The following is a 21145-nucleotide window of genomic DNA, read 5'->3' on the forward strand; positions in this document are numbered from 1 at the left end:
CTGCCCTACAGACAGGCTGAAGACACACGACCATGACTTTTAGGTTGCTCAATGTGGCATCAAAATTGATTCAAGATCAGCATTAGTCTGTTACTGTGTACAGGAATACAGATGATATTATATATCCAAGGAAGATTAAAATCAAGGGCAACTGGACTTGGTTGAATATGCTCATAGATTTTTTGTCTCCCAACCGAGAGACTTCTTCAGTTGTGACTGGTAGAGAAACTTAGCTATTTAACCTCTACCTATTCAAGTATCTTCAACCAAGTCTTGATTTTAACCTTCCTTCGATAACTATGACCTGGATGACTAAGAACCTTCAGAAACAGATAATATTATAGTGTGATATTTCAAGACTTTAGTCTCTCGCCTCTTGATTTAAAAGGGAATGTAATGACTATTTAAAATACTGTACACTTCATGTGCTTTCTGGTAAACCAGTCAAATTCAAACAATGACCACTGGTGTTGAATGCAAGAAAACGAGGCTTGGGGGAAAAAAATGTTCACTTCCATATCTGGTGTGAGAATTTGTGTTTTCACCAGAAACCCCAAAGCATCCAGTAATGTTGTGAAAATAGTTGAGAAATAACTATCCAGCCATGATGCCACCCTGACACTGGTCGATTCTAGATTTTTATTTCACAACATTTAGAAAATTGAAGCAAGAGAATTGAAACTTAAAAAACACAGGCAGTGCTGACATGTGACACATGCAGGCCTGTCAGAGTTGATGTGGAGTGATACATTTGTAGAAATACAAGCACATCTGTTCCAGGAGACAGATGACTGACGTGCTCTGCAGAAACACTTTAAAAGGGGTGTCAGTACATGCTGCCCTGTAGTCTTCAGTCTGCACTGTGTTCCTGTTGCTGAGAGCTGAGGCTTTTATTTGATGGGAAAAAACCTGATTTGATCTGCAGTGATCTGTTAAAAAAAATTGAAATAATTAAAATTAAATTAAAATGTTTAAGCGCAACTAACCTTGACTGACCGAGTGCAGGTCCTGTTATCTTATCAGTAAACTGAGCTGATTGTTGACCAGCGCAAAATAAAGGACACCAGTGAGCCATACTGAACAGGGTAAACATCTAAGAAGTTATGTAAGGAGGCATGTTGGATATGACATTCTAGACTTCTCCATTTCTCCACACCCTTCCCTTAATAAAGACACTGCCTTGTGCACTGAGAATAAAATAAAATAGGCGGGACAGATAAAATAGCCTGGGCAGAGTAGCAGAAGGTCACAAAGTTTAAAATTACAACACTTGTTACTCTCTACTAATGTCCTTGCACTCACAGCAGCCATGGAGTCCTTTTATTGAAATACACATTATTGCTTTGAGCATACCATTTCTCTTTATTTAACCCTGCACTTAAATGAACCAAGATATAAACGATAACTATTTCCACATTAGAGGTCAATCCCAAACCATTGGGCACACCATTAATATTTGATCATGAATAAGATAAGAGAAGTGTCATACAAGATTATTGACAAAGTTTAAACCTCATATTGATGTGAACTGTTCATTTTGTAAGAGAAAAACTGTTGCGTTTCAGACTGCAAGATCCTGCTCGATTTATTATTGTGATTTTTCTTTCTGTTATTACAACATGGTTTTTGTTTTCAGAATCAGAAGAAGAATCACAATCAGAAGGAGCTTTATTGCCAAGTAGTGTACGAGGAATTTGCTGTGGTGATGAGGTGCTACACGTAGACAAACATACAGTCAACATAAATAAATGTAGAAATATATAAATATGGAATAGAAGAACAACGTTGCAGATATATACATGAGCATTATTCTGGGTCTGTGCTGTGCAGAAGTAACGCAACGGAAGAGAGTTTTGGTCCTGATGGACTGCAGCCTCCTGCCAGAGGGGAGAGTCTGAAACGGTTTGTGTCCAGGGTGGGAGGAGTCAGCTGCAATCTTTCCTACTCGCCTCAGAGTCCTTGAGGTGTACAGGTCCAGAAGTGAAGGAAGATTGCAGCCAATCACCTTCTCTGCAGAGTGAATGATGCGCTGCAGCCTGCCCTTGTCCCTGGCAGTGGCAGCAGAGTACCAGATGATGATGGAGGAGGTGAGGATGGACTCAATGATGGCTGTGTAGAAGTGCACCATCATTGTCTTTGGCAGGCTGAACTTCTTCAGCTGCCGCAGGAAGTACATCCTCTGCTGGGCCTTTTTGATGATGGAGGTGATGTTCAGTTCCCACTTGAGGTCCTGGGAGATGATGGTGGCCAGGAAGCGGAAGGAGTCCACAGTGGTGACTGAGGAGTCACACAGGATGATGGGGGAGGGTCGGGCTGTGCTCTTTCTGAAGTCCACGACCATCTCCAAGGTCTTCAGAGCGTTGAGCTCCAGACTGTTCTGGCTGCACCAGGTCACCAGATGGTCGATCTCCCACCTGTAGGCAGACTCATCTCAGGTGGGGGTGAGTTTTCACAAGTATAAAACCCTCACCTTAGTTTACCTTATAAATTCAATACTATTAGCCTAATACTTTTTTTTTTATCAAACCTTTATTTTCAGTTTTAGTATTCAAACTTTACATTAAAACTACTGAACCTTCTGTTAACAGATTTGTTTTTTCTAGTTTAATATAATTTTCTATGGTGTGTTTTCCAGTGTGACCGCAGTAGTCTTTTTTAGAACAGGCTGTGTGTTGAATTCAGATCAATCGAGCTTTTTTGTAAAAGTGACAGCCCTTCTGATAGCTCTGTCCATGGTGCTGAAATCAGTCAGCAGCTGGCAACTTATTTTAATTTTTTAAAAAACTGATGGCTGATGTTTGGGCTCTGCTCTTCTGTTGAACTTGCTGTCATCCTAACAGTGGGAAACACTGGCTGTATCCATTGTATCATAAGTCAAGAATATGATACACCATAGGTACTATAACTAGCTGTGGAGTATTAAGCAATGCTGCTTGTTAAAAGAAAACCTACCCACCCACAGTAGGTAAACAGTTTGTTGGATGTATTTACCCAAATGAAGACTATCTTGTAATTCTTTCAAAGTACTTCAAGTGTTTTTGAAAGCATGTTTTTCAGTTGTATTGAAATATTTACAGAAATGTATTTATTGATTGCAATTATCTGGTCAGTTTTATTAGTCCACTTTATCCATAATTGTGTCTTTCTTCTTTATCAATATCTTATACATAGATTTTTTTCCTTTAGTGTCCCTTACTCATTTACTTTGCCCGCTAGCTTTAGCTGATCATTTGAAACCTGTTTTGCTGCCTGGCATGGCGTAAAAGCAAATTTCTGCACAAGCATTTTTCACAATCCTAAAAATCATGAGGCGTTCTTTCTGCAAGGGGCTGGAAAAGCATAGTGTAAATGGAGAATCACTATTACTGTACGAGCTCAGGCGCCATCTTCCAGGTTATTACAGGATTATTTTTTGAGTTTCTGTACATCACACTCCATCCATGAAGCAGTAGTGTTAGCAAGAGTGTACTCAACCTGTTTTTCTGAAGAGGCACAGTTGATTATTTTAAAACCGCAAATATTTCATGAGGTCTTTGTTAGATGGTGTGTGTGTGTGTGTGTGTGTGTGTGCGCACGTCAGCAGTGCCTGACTGTAAATGTACGTATTAGTTTTCTGTGCGCATGCGACTGCTTTTCAGAAGGCTTTTGGGTGTAGGCTGCAGCACTTTGGCCTGAGGATTTTTTTCACAAACAGGGCCAGGCATTCATCCAGTATTGACTATAATGTAGAATCAGCCCACGCATGGCTGAGCTCAGTCAATGAGCGCCAGTCTGATTCCCTGCATCAAAGCACCAGAGATACAAGGGGCTGGATATTGTAGCACTGAGTGTGTGTGTGTGGTTATAATGAGTGCTGTTCCTGTTCGATTTCCAAGAATTCCCATACACACACTCATATAGAAAAAAATATAAAAGGTTAAACAAATAGAATAAAATAGAATGGATCCCGGAAATTTTTAGAGGAAAGGAAAGGAAGAAAAAAATGAAGAGCGGATGAATAAAACAAACATGAAATACAAAACAAATTCAGGAAATGTATTGAACAGGAGACGAGAGAAGAGGTGAGGAAAGTAAAGTTGACAAAAAGAAATGTAGGAAAAGAAACAAGGAGGGAGGAAAGGAATGCAGAGGAGAGAAAATGAAAGGAGACAAAAGGAGACGTGAGGAAAGGAAATAGAGAAAAAGAAGATGCAAGAAGAGATGAAATGGAAGAGAGGAAAGAAGAGAGTGGAAAAGGAGAGGAAATGAAAAGACAGGATATGAAAAGAGAGAAGGGAAAACACAAGGTAATGGGAGAAAAGAGAACATGGAAAATGAGGAGAGGAGTGATGAGATGAGGTTATAAGAAGAGCCAAAGAGGAAATAAAGGATGAAAGGAGAAGAAACGAGACGATCTTTCTGATCTTTCTCCAGCAGTTGGACTGGTAGCAGCAGTGTGTACATGCCATGATGAATGGCTCCTTTTAAAAGCACAAGCCTCTCTATGCACTCTTTGGAGAGCAAGAGGTAAAAGAAAATGTCTGACTCAATGTTGAAGGATGGAGGCTCAGTAGACAGACACTGACAGTATTCATCACACTGGAGGGTAGAAGATGGGACAACAGGGAGGTGAAGATAAAGAAGAGGTGGAAATTACACACATAAACCCAGATGCATAGTCACTCCCCTCTTCACATGCTGCAGCTGCTTCCATCTAGTGTCCAGCTTTGCTCCAATCAGCACAACATGCGTTAGCGTCAGACTGCACACTGGCCTGTGGCTCTGTCTTTGACGCTGATGCTGATTGCGGCTGGCTGCTGCTCAACATACAGCCTCAGGGCTACACATTTATCAGCTGGTAATCAGTTGGCCCTTTGCACGCTTTACTTGCCCTGACTGCTTCCACTGTGGTTTCCTGTCCATGCACTGTGTACACCATGCGGCACAATAGCATATGATGGGATCATATTGTTACATACTGCACAAACAACTCACTCCAGCTGCAGATTTGTTTCTGTGGGAAATATTGGTGGGAATTCTAGCACCTGATTTTGATTGTTCCTCACTGAACACAGTTAGTGTTCAGTGAGGAACAAACGCGCAACCCTAAGACTATGATTCCTGTGCTCTATCACCCGAGCTAAGCGGTGACACTGGATGAGACTTGGATGAGTTAAACTACTGTTTTGATATCTCCAGATCACAAGAAATTTATCCCATTATCACAGGAAAGTAACATTCGTAGTCTCGAGATCACGAGACAATTATCCCGTTATCACAGGAAAATAACATTCGTAGTCTCGAGATCACGAGAAAATTATCCCGTTGGCACAGGAAAATAACATTCTTAGTCTTGTGATCACGTGAAAATTATCCTGTTGTCACGGGGGAAAACTGAATAAAAAGATGTTTGAATTGATGACCGCTTTCACATCCTCAAACTGTACACTGTCCCATTCTCTCTGGGGACTGTTCTTGGTCACAGAGTTGTTTTCTAAGCAGTCTAGTCTTAGCTGATGCATTGTTGTTGTTGTTGGCTGTGATATATGCTTAAAGATAGGACATTTTAAATTTATAGTGACGTAAACTCTACTGATTTCCATTGTCCTAATTTGCAGCGGTTTTCTGAAGGGGGCAATGGTGCTGCATGGTCATACGCTACTACAGAATCATCATTCTACCTTCAAAATAGGACAATTGCAATTGACCTTTTGCGGTGAATGGCAAGCTTTGGATTTCTCCACATCACGAAACTGCGTGTGTGGGACTGGATAGACAGTGATATTCGGTATCTAAAGAGATTGGAAGGTGATCTTTTGTTTTATCACCTTTCCAAAACCAAAAGCACAATAGCAGAACTGTAAGGAATGGATTAAGCTCTGTTTATTTGCACAGTTGCAAATAACCTTTTTGAAACAAATGAAATTGACTGTGCCATTGAGACTATTTAGAATTTATTACTGCTTTACTATGGTGTCATATTGTGGTAAAAATGAAACATTTAAGTTTTGTATAGTTCAAAACATAAAAGGCAAGTCCACTACTTTATTTTATTTAAAATGTAGGTTATACACTACACTATCATGCTAGACCCCTCTGCCCTCAAAAGGTTGATTCTACACAAACCAAAATAATAGGGGCACACCAATGTAATGACATAAACTGGTTTCACACCACAACACATGAACAGTGAGCCAAGCCACAGCTCCAGTCAAGACAGTCAATAGCAGCAAAGTAGCTGCAGCTACCACAGGGAGTCGTTTTCATCCAAGTCTGTGGCAGCACGTAAGGAATAAGGTGTTTTCATACCAGAAAAACAGGAGACTTCGATTGTCAATTCAGCCTTAGTTGTATTTAAAAGGCTCTGGGGATGTACAATGTCCGTCTGTGGGTCTACCACTTTGCTCTCAGTAACTATTAGATGGATTGCCATGAATTTTGGTACAGATATCCACAATTCCTGGCAGTATGAATTTTAATAAAGATAGTTATGGTGCCTGCTTTTTTTTTATCTAGCCTGAGCTGTAGGCTACTTTATGTTGTTTACACCGCTGGGAAACAATTCTCTGCTCAGTTATTGGCCTGCTGCTCAGAATGCAAACATGAAGAAGTAGAATTAATTTTGCAGATGGGAAAAAAAACAAACATCTAGTGTCTTTTAAAACTGCGCAAAACCTCATACACAAATGAGTCTGGAACCTCTCAGTTCACTTTCACTTTCCAGGTTGCAATATCAACCAGCCCAGAACAAAAACCATCTGGGCACAATTGGATAGACCTACAACCAGTCAGAGCAACAATACGCATGACGTAGCGCTGAGTGACACCATGGACTGTATAGAACCAAGGTTATTCTCGTTAACGAAGACGAACGAAATAACGAAAACTAGATGTGAATAAACATTGTCGTTAACTGAAATAAAAATAAAAACGAGGCTTTAGAAAAAACTATAACTAACTTATTGTAGGTTTGCAAAACTAACTAAAATGAAAGAGTAAATGTGTCCTTAGTTTTCATTTATTTATTTATTTATTTCATAGAACCTAAATAAGCCTACATTTCGAGTGGATATGAAGCCTGGGGAACTGACATGGTGGCAGTTGGTCTGGTCGGACCAGCAGTTTAGCGGTATATGCAGTGATTAGCTGATAGGCCCCTGTTGGTGAGCCGCGGGAGTCCAAGTCAAGTCTCAATCTTTTAGCTAGAGTCCAAGTCAAGTCTCAATCTTTTAGCTAGAGTCCAAGTCAAGTCTCAAGTCACTCGTGGTTATAATGAGTGTTGTATCACCTGCTGCGTTCAGTCCAGGCTGCTTATAAAACTGCATAGCTATAAAGGATTCTGTAACTGTAACCTGTTTTTCACTTACAGAGCACAACCATGTAATGTGCAATGCAATTAATGACAGCTTATTAATTACTGTAAGTCAACACACCTCCCAGACTCTCAAACCCAGTGTAACGTAAACTAAAAACTGTAACGTTACATGATCAACAATACACCTGTAGCCTGTTTGCAGCCAACGTTAATAATTAACCTGATGGCAGCCAGCGGGACGTAAATGATTACGTTAATCGACCACCTCAAGTTTGGCAGCAAACAAATGCGAACGAACAACAGTCGGAGTTAGGAGCCAGCTAAAGTTAGATGACCAATGCTGAGCTAAATGTGTTTAACCTCAGGTTACTACCCTATTTTGCGTTCATCGCTTATTTTTTTGGGTCTTGTTGTATGAAGTTTTAAAGCCAAAGTTTATGATGAATGGCAGAGCAGCTGCCGGTGTTTGTTGTACTCTCTCACGTCTGATGGTCTGGCTTAGTGCTCATTGATATCTCAGCCAATCTGTCTCTTTGTGCTTCACATTGTTTAATACCTATATTTTTTTTATTAATAAAGGTTTAGATTTTAATAAACCGCTTTCCAGTCATACTTGCCTTCAGGGTGCTAGGGACCTGTTGTTTGTGGCTCCAAGGGGGGCTTACACTATCTTCAATTTCTTAGCTGTCCATCAATTATATGTCACCTCTCTAACCTTATTGTATTTCACCTATCTAACCAAGAATAATAGAGCTAGAGACGGATGTAATGAATTTCTTGTGACCACTGGATTGTAGGATTAGGGTAGCTTAGCTATTTTCTGTTTGTAGGTTAGAAATTATACTGTAGATTCCATGTGCTTCATTTATTTGAAGTATTTATTTAGACAATGTGTTAGTATTTCAAATATATATTTGCTTAGTGTTTAAGCCCATATATACAAGCTTCAAATAGATTTAAAAAGGGTGTAACTTTTCACAAATCTGCATTATTTCTAATGATTGTACTTTATATGTATTTTAATTTAATTTTTAGTTTTGTGAAGAAACTAAACTGAACTGAGCTTGGCATCCTGCAGCGACAAAGATTAAAACTAACAGTGAAACTAAACTGAAAACAAAAAGTCAAAATGAAATAAAAATAACATTTGTTATTTAATATTTCTTGTTGCAAGCAATTTATCAGAACCATTTTAACAAATACTTTCAAAAAGTGATGGGGACAAAATCAGCCATTTCAAAAAGTGATGGGGACAAAATCAGCCATTTCAAAAAGTGGTGGGGACATGGCCCCAGCATCCCCAGTGTAAATGACACCTATGTTTGATCAGCACTTGGGTCCAACAGGGAACCTTTGCTGCATGCCGTTCCCCATCGTTCTCTCCCCTCATTTACTGGCAGCTAATAAAGGCAAAAATTAAACAAGAGAAAAATGTGTCTGTCCCAAAGGGACTGCTCTGACACCAGTGTCTTGTACGGTAAAGACTCACATGGCATTTTGAATTTCTTATTCTTTTGCAACTTTTAACCCCATTTGTCTTTTGTTCTGACTTAGAAAATGAACAATGATTGCGTCCCACTTGGGATCTGGCTTCCCAACAGTTGTGGAGTTCTAGCCAAAATGTCATAACATAGTTCTTCCTTTAGGAGTTACTGAGGACAGCCTGAGATGATCCATGCACATGGGAGTGCATGTACTCTGTGTGTGTGTGTGTGTGTGTGTGTGTGTGTGTGTGTCTCCTCAACCAGCAGTCCCTCCTGGCACCGACATCTCTCTAATGGGGAGCATGGAGCTGGGGAGGAGATAGAGGAGGTGAAGAGGGAGCCGGGTTGCCAGAGCTCAGGTTAATGCTCTAATTGGGAGCAAAGGGAGACTGGTAGCCAGATTGTGATGGCCACCAGGAGGGGCCGTTTAAGGGGGACATCTGTTCCTGCTGGAGAACAGCCGCCCTCACAGTTCCCTAGTTTCCTCTCTGACACTCATCTTCTTTGTACACAAACTTGACAACGAGGGTCCCTCCCCTCCAGAGTCTAGTGTTACATCCAACTCATGGAGACAAGCCTTTTTCCCGGACTGGACCAAAAGCCAGGATCTGGTTGGAAAAGGATTAAAGCTTTTAAAGAGTTTGCTTCAGCGCGGTTTCTTTTAGATTGGATAGGGGTTGTCTTGCCAAGGATGTTGTGTTAACTAAAGCCAGTTTGCTTTTCACACTAGCAATTATGAGCAATGTGTTTTATCCCTTCACATGGTCCAATGTGCCATATTTCAGCCAGGAAGTATATCAGCCTCAGTTTCATCAATAAACATTTTCAGGAGCTGTTACACTGTGACTACTAAAAAGCATTCAGGGAGCACTCAGAAGATAGACATGGACAACCTAATTTCAGTAGTTCCTTTGAAGATAAAAATCTCAAAATGTGAAAACAAACCCTGCAGAGCTTTTAAACACTAGAGGCACTATGAAACAAAATCTTTTGATGAGTGGGTCCCCATTTTGTTTGTGTCTTACAAACTTACATCAGCATAATGAGGTATTTGTAAGTGAAGGTGAATGCAGCAAACGAGATACATTACTGCTGTTGATTTCATGCAATTCCACTGATTTACAGTTGGTAGCGATAATGAGCCAAGAAACATATCAAAGCGGCAGCAAAAGACAGAGTGCTCGCTCGCACAACGTAGGTTCCAAAGTACTAAAAATATGCATCACAAATGTTTAATGAGGAAGAAAGTACCTTCTGTACATTTGTTAGGCCCCAAGAGGACACACAATGTGCTTTTGTGATAAATACAGAATGAAAACAGTTGGCAAGAAAACTCCAGGATACCTTAAAGAAAGACTTACAATTATTCCTGCAAATGGAGAAGAGTCCCCACAAGACACTACTCTTTGAGATATCTTGCAAACTAATAAACAAACAGGACTAAATATATAGTCTTACAGAACCCCAATGCCAGATGCTGGTAAAATTCCAGACGACGTTCAATGCCAACATCTGTCTACAATATCTGCACATGGCAACAATGGTATGGTTAAGTTGAGGGAAAACTGAGAACATATTTGCAGATCTGTAATGGGACACAAACTCTGGTCTCCTACATGAAAGTTGCTGACCACCCTTGCCTATCACCTTTACACAAGGGGCACACTTCCTCATGCACTGAAGTAATCAATAAACTTTAGAAAAAACACATTTAAAATGTCCCAAAAGAAAAAGGTTGTACATTTTCAGTAAAACTGTCCACCACATTGATTTGTAAATTAAAAATGTTGACGTTGTTTGGACTGTTAAAAGCTTGTTATGCATTATGGTCCTATACATAAAATGATATAGCTCTAAACCCATTTCAGATTTTCATGTGTGGTAACGGTTCCCTGTTGGACCCAAGTAAGCTGTTCCCTGTATTTTATTTTCCCCCCTGATTGATGTGTCTTGTCCTGTGTGTCTGACTGTGTTAGGATACGCCATCCTGCAGGCCATCATGGAGAAGGCAGGTCAAAACAATTGGCAGGTCAGCGCCATCTGTGTCGAAAACTTTAATGATGCCAGTTACCGGCGACTGTTGGAGGATCTGGACCGGAGACAGGAGAAGAAGTTTGTAATCGACCTTGAGGCGGAGAGACTGCAGAACATGCTGGAACAGGTGATGCCACCATGACCTCGATATTTAGTTGTTATTTGTGTCTTAACCTGACCTGTTCAAAAGAAGCATCCTTCATTTTAGTTTTTTTTTTTGATGCAGAAGTATATTGGGCACTACTCATGTAATGCTGTTTATTTCAACTTGTGAAACTTCGAAAATGGCTGTAAATGCGTAAATTTGTTGTGTGTCAGCTGTGGTTGGACTTTTTTCCCATTGTCCGCCAGAAAGGCAGCAGAGCCCAGAGTAATTGGACAAAACTGAAGCACATACCTGCCATCTTAACATTGACATTCAACACTGCAGAATAAATTAATTTACAATATTTTAACCAAAATAAGTCACACATTTCAAGCTTTCCAGTTCGGAGGAACAACTTCACTTGTAGTGTGAATGTTGCTCCAACATACAAGCTTCAACGTTGCACCATACACTGCGTTACCATCTAAACACAGTTAGCACCAAAAGCTGGTTATTGTGAAGACTTTTATTTAATAATTAATTAATTCCAATTAGGTGATTAGGATTAGTGAGATGTCTGAAACAACTGGCATAGTGCCCTGTGTCCTGCAGTTCCACAGAGAACCATTCTGACAAAGTAGATTTATGTTGGCATATCTGTCGTTTTTGGCTTCATTGTGTGAAGTGTGGACGTCCTTATAAGGTCACCTGCTCACGATCTGCTCCAAGCACAGCATGTCCACTGAAGATGCTGCTGGGCAGCTGAACATCCCATTACCTAGTTGACTCTAACCGGACTGGGAGAGAGAGCATTAAAGTAATCACTAACTGCTTCTAACTGTAACATTAAGTTAGTCATACAGCTAGCAACCCTATTAGCTTAGACAACTCTGCCTGGACTGGGAGCTAGAGCACCGGGGAAATGTTGATGTTTACACTGCTAGCGCAGGAGCTGTGAAACCCCCGGGAGGAGGGGGACGGGGTTTTAGGTCCACTTTAACATTGATTATCAGTGGTTTCCAGGAAAATAATTTGAACTATTTGATAAGTGATGTGTGATGAATATTTGTTCTTTGAATAGGAGTATTAGAAACAGGAATATAACAATTATTACTTTGTCGCAATGTGTATTCAATCACAAGCAATCAAATACAGTTAAATATTATTATACCTTAAAACCTAAAACTCTTTATATTGGTACCATCAGCAAAATCACGCTAATCACTGATAATTTTCCATTCTCAATAATAGGATCCCGTTAACTACATTTCCAAAACTAACAGAAGTTAATACTTTACACACTTACTTAATGTTTGTTCACTCTGTTTTCTGAGTATGTTTGTGCCAATTAGAAAGTTTTGAACTTGAAAACAGTCTGTTCTGATCTCCGGTGGTGTAATTTGGCAAAAGCACACTCAGAATATGATGTGTGCCTTCCTCCTGCTCCTCCTTCTCCTCTTCATTCCTTCATCCCTCCATCTTCCTCTGGGGCAACTGGTGTCTCTCTAATTGTTCAATTATTCAGGAAATCTCCGCTCTGACATCTGTCATAGTTCTAACAATTTACTTCACAGATGTGTATGTGTGTGAATGTGTGTCTGTCAGTGTGAGAGTCTCTTTGCTCCACAGAGCAACAGACTTCCTGGTCTATCCTTTCTTGATGCCAGTGCACAGACCATCTTACAAGTAGATGTGATAGAACCATTCATATTTCAGCTTGTGGGTTGATACACTGTTTTGTGCAGTGGTGGTCAGAGCTACTGCCAAAGACATAAACATCCATTTTAGCCTGTATTCATTTCAACTGCCACCCTGTTCATATTTTGCCAAATTCTTCTGATCTAGAACAAGGATTTGAATACGTAATTGGGCCTCATTCACTGCTTATTATCAGCACGGTCAGTACATATCAAGGCTTATAAGCAACCAGATGTTACTTTGAATGTCAGAGCGTGAAATCTCTGAATGCAAACCTGTTTCATTTACAGATGGGAATTTGCTGGCAGCTAATTTGCAAGTTGTACAAACTGTGCTATAACTGCAAAATGAGCAAGGGTATGAAAACCCTATTGGCTAAAGTTAAAGTCCAAGAGGTGACAGAGCTGACTAAATATCACCAAAATGTACTGTATGCCCCTTTTAGACATGTACCTCGTTATGTAAATGCAATTTTTCATGTTTGTCTCATGTCTGAATAAGCGCCCTAGTCACGACGTTAACATTTCCAGCATGGCACAAGTCTAAATTAAGGGTTAAATACAGTATGTATGTTTTGTTCTGCCTTTTAAAGAGCACTGTAAAACATGTATGAATTAAATATTATATCTTATGCACAAACAAATCTGCTTTAAAAAACATGAAAAACTGTGAAGTTGTTGAGGAGATTCCTGTCATATCAGATCAGTCTATCATCGTGCAGACGATGGTCATGAATTGAGGCTTTGATGGCAAAATAAGCTTTAAAATCCATCAGTGATGCTGTCTGTTGAAAGACCAGATATAACTCGTCTTCCCTCATCGCTTCATTTTCCAACTCACCACTGTTCTCCAGCAGTGGCTCCTCTTACACCAGAAGCCAAATGCAACATAAGCACTGTGGTTTTGTCTTTAACAGCCCTGTCATATCTGAATGAAGCCATTGTGAACATTTACTGTAGAGGCATAGACGAATGCTAAACAGCCATCGTTTTAACAGAAAGATGAAGCTAACAATGTATTCCATGTCTGAAAATTGCTTAAGTGGTTAGATTTTGAGGACTATAATCACCATAAAACACGTAGTAAAGGTCTGAAAAACAACCCGACTGATGCTCATGTTTGTCAAACTAGCCAACCTTTATTTATTTTGTGCTGGTAGAATGGTCAAAAACAGTCAAAACACCTTCTTTTGTGGTGAATTTAGACATCTTGTACATTTCTTTTTCTTTCAAAAATGCTTCAAAATCAGTTTTTATCATCAAGATGCAGCTCTGTGGTTTTACTGTGTGTGTGTGTGTGTGTGTGTGTGTGTGTGTGTGTCTTGTATAGGAGTGTCGAGAAGCATTGTCATGTCTTTGAAAGCGTGAAGTGTTTACTTCCTCCACGAGATACTGACATGACTGCCTATTCATTTGTTTAGACGTCCGATCTTCTGTGGATTAAAGCTGACGGTCTCACTGTGTCAAGACCCACACACTCGCCTGTCACATGCATCATTTAATGTAATTAACGTTTGCTATGCTTTAATCCAGTCAGATTAACGCTGAGCTCTGCTCCGCCCCCTTGCAGATTGTCAGTGTCGGGAAACATGTTAAAGGCTACCATTACATCATGGCCAACCTGGTGAGGGAAAATTACTTCTGATGGTTTCCTTGTTTATTTGTTTTCTTTTTCCCCCTATGTTGTGGTATTGATATGTAGGTTGCATAGTATATTTAGAGGGCTGGTTTTAGGAGCAGATGCTAAAGCAGATACACATTTTGAACACACATATAAGCTGTAATGTTGGAAGTATTTTTTGATTTTATTGCTGCTGGATTCAGCCCATGACCGCTCTTTCCCCTTGTTGCTCCTCAAGGGTTTTAAGGACATCAACCTGGAGCGCTTCATGCATGGTGGGGCCAACGTGACCGGCTTCCAGCTAGTCGACTTCAGCAACCCCATGGTCATCAAACTGATGCAGCGCTGGAACAAGCTGGATCAGAGGGAGTACCCAGGCTCGGATGCCCCACCCAAGGTGTGTAATGTCAAAATCAAATGAAATCAGATCAGCAATGCAGCACATGCAATGTTTATCTTACTAGGATTTGGTACTGTAGCTGTGAGCAGGGACCCTTTTGAAAACTCCTTGGTGGTCGATTCTTAGACGCTGGCAAGTTATGGTGTCAGTTTCAAAATCTCTGTAATTTGATTTTTAAACTTTAGTGAAATTAACTGCTATTTGTAATCCATGGGATAAAACCTGCAAAACCACGGTCCTTTAATGATTCCTCCAGGGTGACTGGGTTGTTGTAACAGCAAAAAAATAGCAGATTCAGCAAAGAATGATAATGCAAGAAAGGACAGATAAGAGGAAAGAGTGTGAATATATAGCAGCGTGTCTTCCAGGTGTGCAGAAAATGGCAGCACAGCACAATGAGACAAAAATGTACTATATGAGCATATACTCACAAAGAACAGGCATCACCATCATCAGTAGCAATCTGCTCCACTACATCCACTGCTGTCATATGCAGTGATGTGACAGACTGACCTACTTGACATTATTTTCAGGCACACAGATTGCAAATGGCAGTGGGGCAAGAAGGCATCACGCCATGGTGGTCAGCAAACCTCCTCCTTCCCCCAAGCAAATCTGTGCCCAACAAAGATTTCTATTTTAAAAAACAGATGCAGTGGAGTGGAAACGGTGTGAGTCAAGCTGTGTGTGTGTGTATGTGTGTATAGTATGTGTGCCTGGTGGATTGGGGTGGTTCAAATTAAAAGTTTACACCACGGGGCAATATCACATGATATTGTGTGTGTGTGTGTGTGTTTATCGCCACTCCATTTCTTGATAAATTGCTCTCTCTCCTGGAAATCCACTCAGACTAAATTACTCTGCTCCCCATTAAGTTTGTCCACAGCCTGAGTCAGTCCTGCTTTCTTCTAATATATTAACACTACCGGTGAGTTGGGCCTTCTTCTGGCATGTTTACTCACTTTGCAAAGACAAATGTAATGCCTTGTGTTTAAAAGTTCCAGGAATCTGCAGTTAGGGAACTAATGAGAGATTCCCGTATGGGTGACAGCAAGCTTTGACATGACAGGTAGGGTCGTGGACATACTCGACCCTATTTCCACCTGGTATTAACACGTGATCTGCATCTGCATATGTTACCTTGACAGTGACACCTGGTCAAGGATATTTGCATTTACATCTGGTATTAATAAACATTCTTGTTATATTGTTTCTGCCTACCTTGTGATCAGATCTTACTATGCAAATTATGTAGATGGAGCTGTCAGTAAACAGCAAGGGCTTCCCACTTAAAGGAAAGTGATGTGAGATACTCTTGAGGGGGCAGCAGCAACGTGCAAGGTGAAGGTCACGTGACAGACGAAGACAACTGAAGGCATCTGTAGATTACTTTTCAAGTTTCCTATGCTATAAGAAAGTAATCTGAGCCATTGAAGAAGCTCGCAAGCACATATACTAACTCAAATTTCTTCAGTCATGTGACCATCATCTTCAGTCTCTCTGCTGCTGTATGGATTCTACTTATTTGTCCTTTGCTAAGGAAGGGGTCATCTGTAGTTTTCTGAGGAGAAGCCTGAGATAGCAACAAGAGGCCGAGGTATGTGACCTTGCGATATGTTGGGTGGATTGGGTGCATTTACACCTGCGGATTGCATGATAATACCAGTTTAAAATTGGTTTTTAGTGTAACATCTTCCCTAAAACGGTGCGGCTGTGGCTCAGGAGGAAGAGCGGGTTGCCCGTTAATACGAAGATTGGTGGTTTGGTCCCCCGGCTCCTCCAGTCTGCATGTCGAAGTGTCCTTGGGCAAGATGCTGAACCCCAAATGCCCCTGATGATCAGTCGGTGAATGAATGTATGTGAATGTTAGTTTCTGTTCTGAGCAGTTAGGCTCAGTGTATGAATGTATGTGAATGGTGAATGTGACGTAGTGTGAAAGCACTTTGAGTGGTCGGAAGACTAGAAAGGCCGAATACAGGTAAAGACAATTTATCATTTATAATGGAAAAATTCCCTAAAATGAAAATTCTGGCATAGATAGTTGTCAGTTATGATATTCACCACCTCCTTTGTGGAAAACAGAGAAATAATATTTCCGGGGGAGAAAAGTTTTAAGCTTTCTAAAAACTATCCTTTGAGTCCAACAAAAAGTAAACAAAGAAACTGTACTACAATCAAGACTTGTGAAATTGCCTGGGTGTCTGACTCCTCTTCCACAGAGTCCGCTGTGTTCATAGTCCGCTGTGATTTATCGGCCGATATGAGCTAATTGCATTTGTATCGGCATCTGCATTTATAACAGCCGATTACTGACTATTATAAAAGAGACACAGTTCCTTCACTCATGTCATGGTTGCTGCACAGTTTGCCCACCAGAGGGCGCTTTGCAGCTCCCCTGTTAACAACACTGCCTCAACACAACAACCACAAAAGAAAACAACCAGCTGACCAGAGTCTACCAAATAGTGATGTGCGATAGGCTACCACTTAATTCCTATAGGATCCAATACCAAATAATACCCAGGCTAGTATTGCCGATACCAATACTTTTAACATGTTTTATTTCTAGTTTAATGTGACCTCCCCCCTCCCGTTTCTGTATTTATGAGAGAAATAAGGAGTAGGCTGTAGCCTTACCAATTGAAAATAATAGCTGCATAATGACAAGACATCAAACTACTGTCATATTCTTTAGTTATAATAAAAATATCCTGCTCAGAACTGCCGCTTCATAACATCATCCTATTGATGTGCCAGACTTAATCTCAGATGTTTAGCGAAGTTAGCTGGTGTTGCCAAAGTATTTCACTGTCTTTGCACACACATCACACAGAGCTACATTGTTACCTTCACAGCTAAAATACAGCCAGACGTGACTGTTTTTACAGTCGGCCAGAGTCAGTATTCAATTGCGGGAAATGTAAAGGGCTGCAGCTGCTCACTTCAAAGAAGCTCCGTCACAGAGCCATAGCACAAGCATGACTTTGACAGGTGGTAGAAAAAGTACTTCCTATCAACCCAGTATAATTAGACCATCCTGGTGACAGTAAGATACTTATGATAAAACACTCACTCACTCCAAATGACTGAGTTTAGATATCGATCCTTTTATATGAGTATCGATCCTAGAGCAGGAAACGTTGGTATCAGAAATATCGAAGTTACATGTTATGTTACAGTAACGTTAGCTGTGGAGGCTAGCTCATTTCTCTCTAGTTCATCACTTCTAATTATTAACATTTCTTTCAGCAGCTAACGCTGCCCGTTGCTGTATTAGCCACAAAGCCAGCTAATGTGATGTTTATTAGTGGCAGAACACTAATGTCATAATTAACAGTTTAACTATAAGTTTAACATATTCTTTATATATCTGTGTCCCACTTGTCTGTAGTCAGAGTGTGTGAAATGATTAAACCAGAGCTGTAAATAAACATAAACTGAACAAGGATCTAACACAGCTTCCTGCCTGCTCCTCTTTCAAATGTGAAACGTTTTAGTTATGTAGTTGAGTGAAATCTTAAAGTTGCAAGTACTTGTTGTAGAAAGTCATGGAGTATTAGATGCATTCAACAGCAGGCCTCTGTATCGTAGATGGCATGTTTTAAAGCCAGATGTTGGTTGAGAAATGGTTCTCGTAGCCCTGGACAGAATTAAAGAATGCTGGTAAAGAGATAAACTAGTTAATATGCTACATTGGCAATAGTCATCAGGACAGATTATGTGTAAGGTAGCATGCTTATTCTCTCTCACTCTCTGTTTACAGATGGCTGAAAAAGTTGCACCTTCCAGCAGCAAGTATTTATTGATGTGCAATTGTTTACATGTTCAGTTGTTGAGACTGTAATCTATTTTATTAACATAATCCATTTAGGAAAAAGTATTATAGCCCACATACAGAACAGCTTTCAATATTGGCTTGTTCTAAGTGTAGTTTATACAGGAAAGGGGTGTACTATCCAAATGAGAGATTGATGCAGCTATACAGGTTGTTTTAATTCAACTAACAGAACAAATAACAACACTTAAATCCGCATTTTTCATTAATATAATGATTCAGAAACAGAACTTGGCTTACATGAACACTTTGTCAGGCTGAATAATGAGCAATAAGTGAAACAAAATGGCAATTCAGGCTACTTTCTGTCTTAATAACAGCATTTATAAATTTGCTAGAATTCTAAATATACTGTGTGTATGGAGGTGTTAATAACAAGGGATGGACCTAAATGAAAATTCTTGGCCGAAACCGAATATAATGGGGGGGAAAATTGCTCTTTTTAAAAAACATTTTACCATTTCATAAATTAAATAGTCAAAATGTGCTTTTTACTCAGTGTTTCCCACAGGATTTGGAGAGTGGGTCCGAGGCCCAAGAGGGTCCGGTTAAGTAAATTACATGTGTCCATTTAATTTTAATGGACACATGTAATATGTTTTATCCTTTCTCTGAATATAATCCAATTAATCTTATGTCCATCCTGTATAGGATGGACATAACTTCTTATTTTGAAAACCGGATGTTGTCACATGTGTATCCTCGCGCTAAAGTCATAAAGTCCAACACTTTTTATATACAGTCTATGGTCCAACCCAGTTTAATAAATAATGTTGTATATGGTTCTCCTATCGCGTAACATGAAGACTTCACAGCCTCTCTTCAGGTAGGACTCTCATACTGCAACACTTGTCTTTGTAAAGAGAGAAAATGACAGGATAAAGACGCTAACCTGCCTGTCAGCTCACACTGGTCCGTTTCAGTGGATTGTCTGTGCACTCCAAATGTAGGTGTGGCTAGCTTTTAATTGCCTTCTCAGAAACGAGTCACAGAAACACTCAAAGCAGTCAGTTTGTTGTCTTTTCGAAGAAGTCAGTCGCAGACATAGACTGCATATAAAATCATCATTACGCGCGCCAGACAGAGGCCAGCCGCAAAACGTTTTATATTTTACAGCTTTCGTATGTAATGTCAACTCTAAATCCACTTCTGGGAAGTTTTGAGCTGAGAATATTGACAGTTTTACGAGAAGTGATGGCGGAACAAAAATGTACTTGAAAGTTTTCGGAGTTGAGTCAGGAAACCCGCGGGAGGAGCGCGTGAGGCCGACCGGCCAGCCGCCCGCCCGCTCACAGAGCCCTCTGCCCCCACCGTCACACAGACCACTGCAGCAACAACGGCAGAGGAAAACACAGCTGGAAGGTTTTCATACCTCTTATCTGTATTTACATTCTGAGTATGTTGAAACATTTTAACTTAACATAAATAAAGAGAAAGAGAAAGCTGTGTGTGTCGCATTGAACCTTAAGTCGCGGCAGTTGTGTGCGGCATCGCTATGAGGACCAGCTACATTGATGGGTACTATCTCTGGGTACTATCTGCAATGGAAAATGGGGCACGGCCAAACCGAGTCCAGTAGAGTCGAGGCGAGTTGAGCTGGTAATGGTAATGGAAAAGCGCCATAAGTCACGCCCCTCTTTGATACTGTTGCTAAGTCCGACAAACTGTCAGACCTGAGGACTTCTAGCAGGACGCTGCCACGGTCTATTACTGCACTCCCTGGAGAAATATTATCTAATATTTGGAAAACAACGATCTCATAAAGAAGCAGACAGTTTTGCAGTTGCATTGTGCATTTGAAGGTTGTATTCAGGCCTTCAAACTGACTTGAAAAAAATTATAGAAGCTAAAGCTTACTTATCACAGAGACACCCTATTATTATTGACTATTGAGAAAGAGGACAACGATATAAGAATTAACACTGTTCCTGTAAGCCTGGGTAGGTCTCTATTCACTATTACAATCATTACAAAGCAGAACAGTAGGGTTATATAACCTTACATTCAGTAGTAAGTTAGCTAACATTACATTAGTAAACAATCCACAGCCAACATTTTTCTGGATTTGTTTTAGGTTTTGGAAAGGGAATAAATCGTACTTCTCCTTTCAAACTCTCTAGGTCGCAACTGTAATTATTACAAGTGACCCAGGACCAACGTTTCACCACATCTTGAAAAAATACGGCAAAAGAAAACTAGAAAACGACGCATTTTGCATTAGAGTCAGTGGAGCGTGTGATTGGCCAGCTGAGGCCAAACAGCTTTTTTTTGTTGTTATTTTCAGCCGATTTATTTCAGTGGCCGAACATTTGGTGCATCCCTATTAATAACTGAAAAAAGTTTTTGTCTTTAAGTCTGGTTTATGTCATATGACCTTATGAAGCTAAATGGAAAATAATTGCAAAACACCTTCCCTCATTTCCCCTTGACCACGTTCATGTCTCCGGCAGCTTTAAGCTAGAAGATTGTCCCGACTGTTATTGAGTTTATCCCGCACCTCAATTGTTTGTGTGTGAAAGTGTGTGTTACTTTAGGTAGCTTGTCAAAGAGTAACAGGGGGATAGAGTGCAGTCTCCGTAATGTCACTGTGAGCAGTGGGCTAATGAATAGGAGTCACATCCGGCCGTAGGCGAAGTTAATGAACTCCTGCTAGCCGGGATAATTAAAGCCAGACTGCTACCCGTCTGGACAAAAC

At 40.3% G+C, this 21145-nt stretch overlaps 1 protein-coding gene across 6 annotated transcripts in view; it reads left to right on the forward strand.

Moving 5' to 3' along the window:
* The window catches only part of gria4b (glutamate receptor, ionotropic, AMPA 4b), a 125509-nt gene that overhangs the window by 61601 nt on the left and 42763 nt on the right, over positions 1 to 21145 (forward strand). For all 6 annotated transcript variants that reach the window (XR_005443126.1, XM_038709304.1, XM_038709305.1 and 3 more), the window contains exons 4-6: positions 10755 to 10939; positions 14165 to 14218; positions 14454 to 14612. Coding sequence is in view for 5 of the 6 variants with exons in the window: in XM_038709304.1 (XP_038565232.1) it covers positions 10755 to 10939; positions 14165 to 14218; positions 14454 to 14612 (398 nt within the window). In the remaining variant the exon portion in view is untranslated. The remainder of the gene's footprint in view (positions 1 to 10754; positions 10940 to 14164; positions 14219 to 14453; positions 14613 to 21145) is intronic.

Source organism: Micropterus salmoides, unplaced genomic scaffold, assembly GCF_014851395.1.
Source record: "Micropterus salmoides isolate LMB-PRFRI ecotype aquatic unplaced genomic scaffold, ASM1485139v1 Ms_hic_scaffold_9, whole genome shotgun sequence".
NCBI classification, from domain to species: domain Eukaryota; kingdom Metazoa; phylum Chordata; class Actinopteri; order Centrarchiformes; family Centrarchidae; genus Micropterus; species Micropterus salmoides.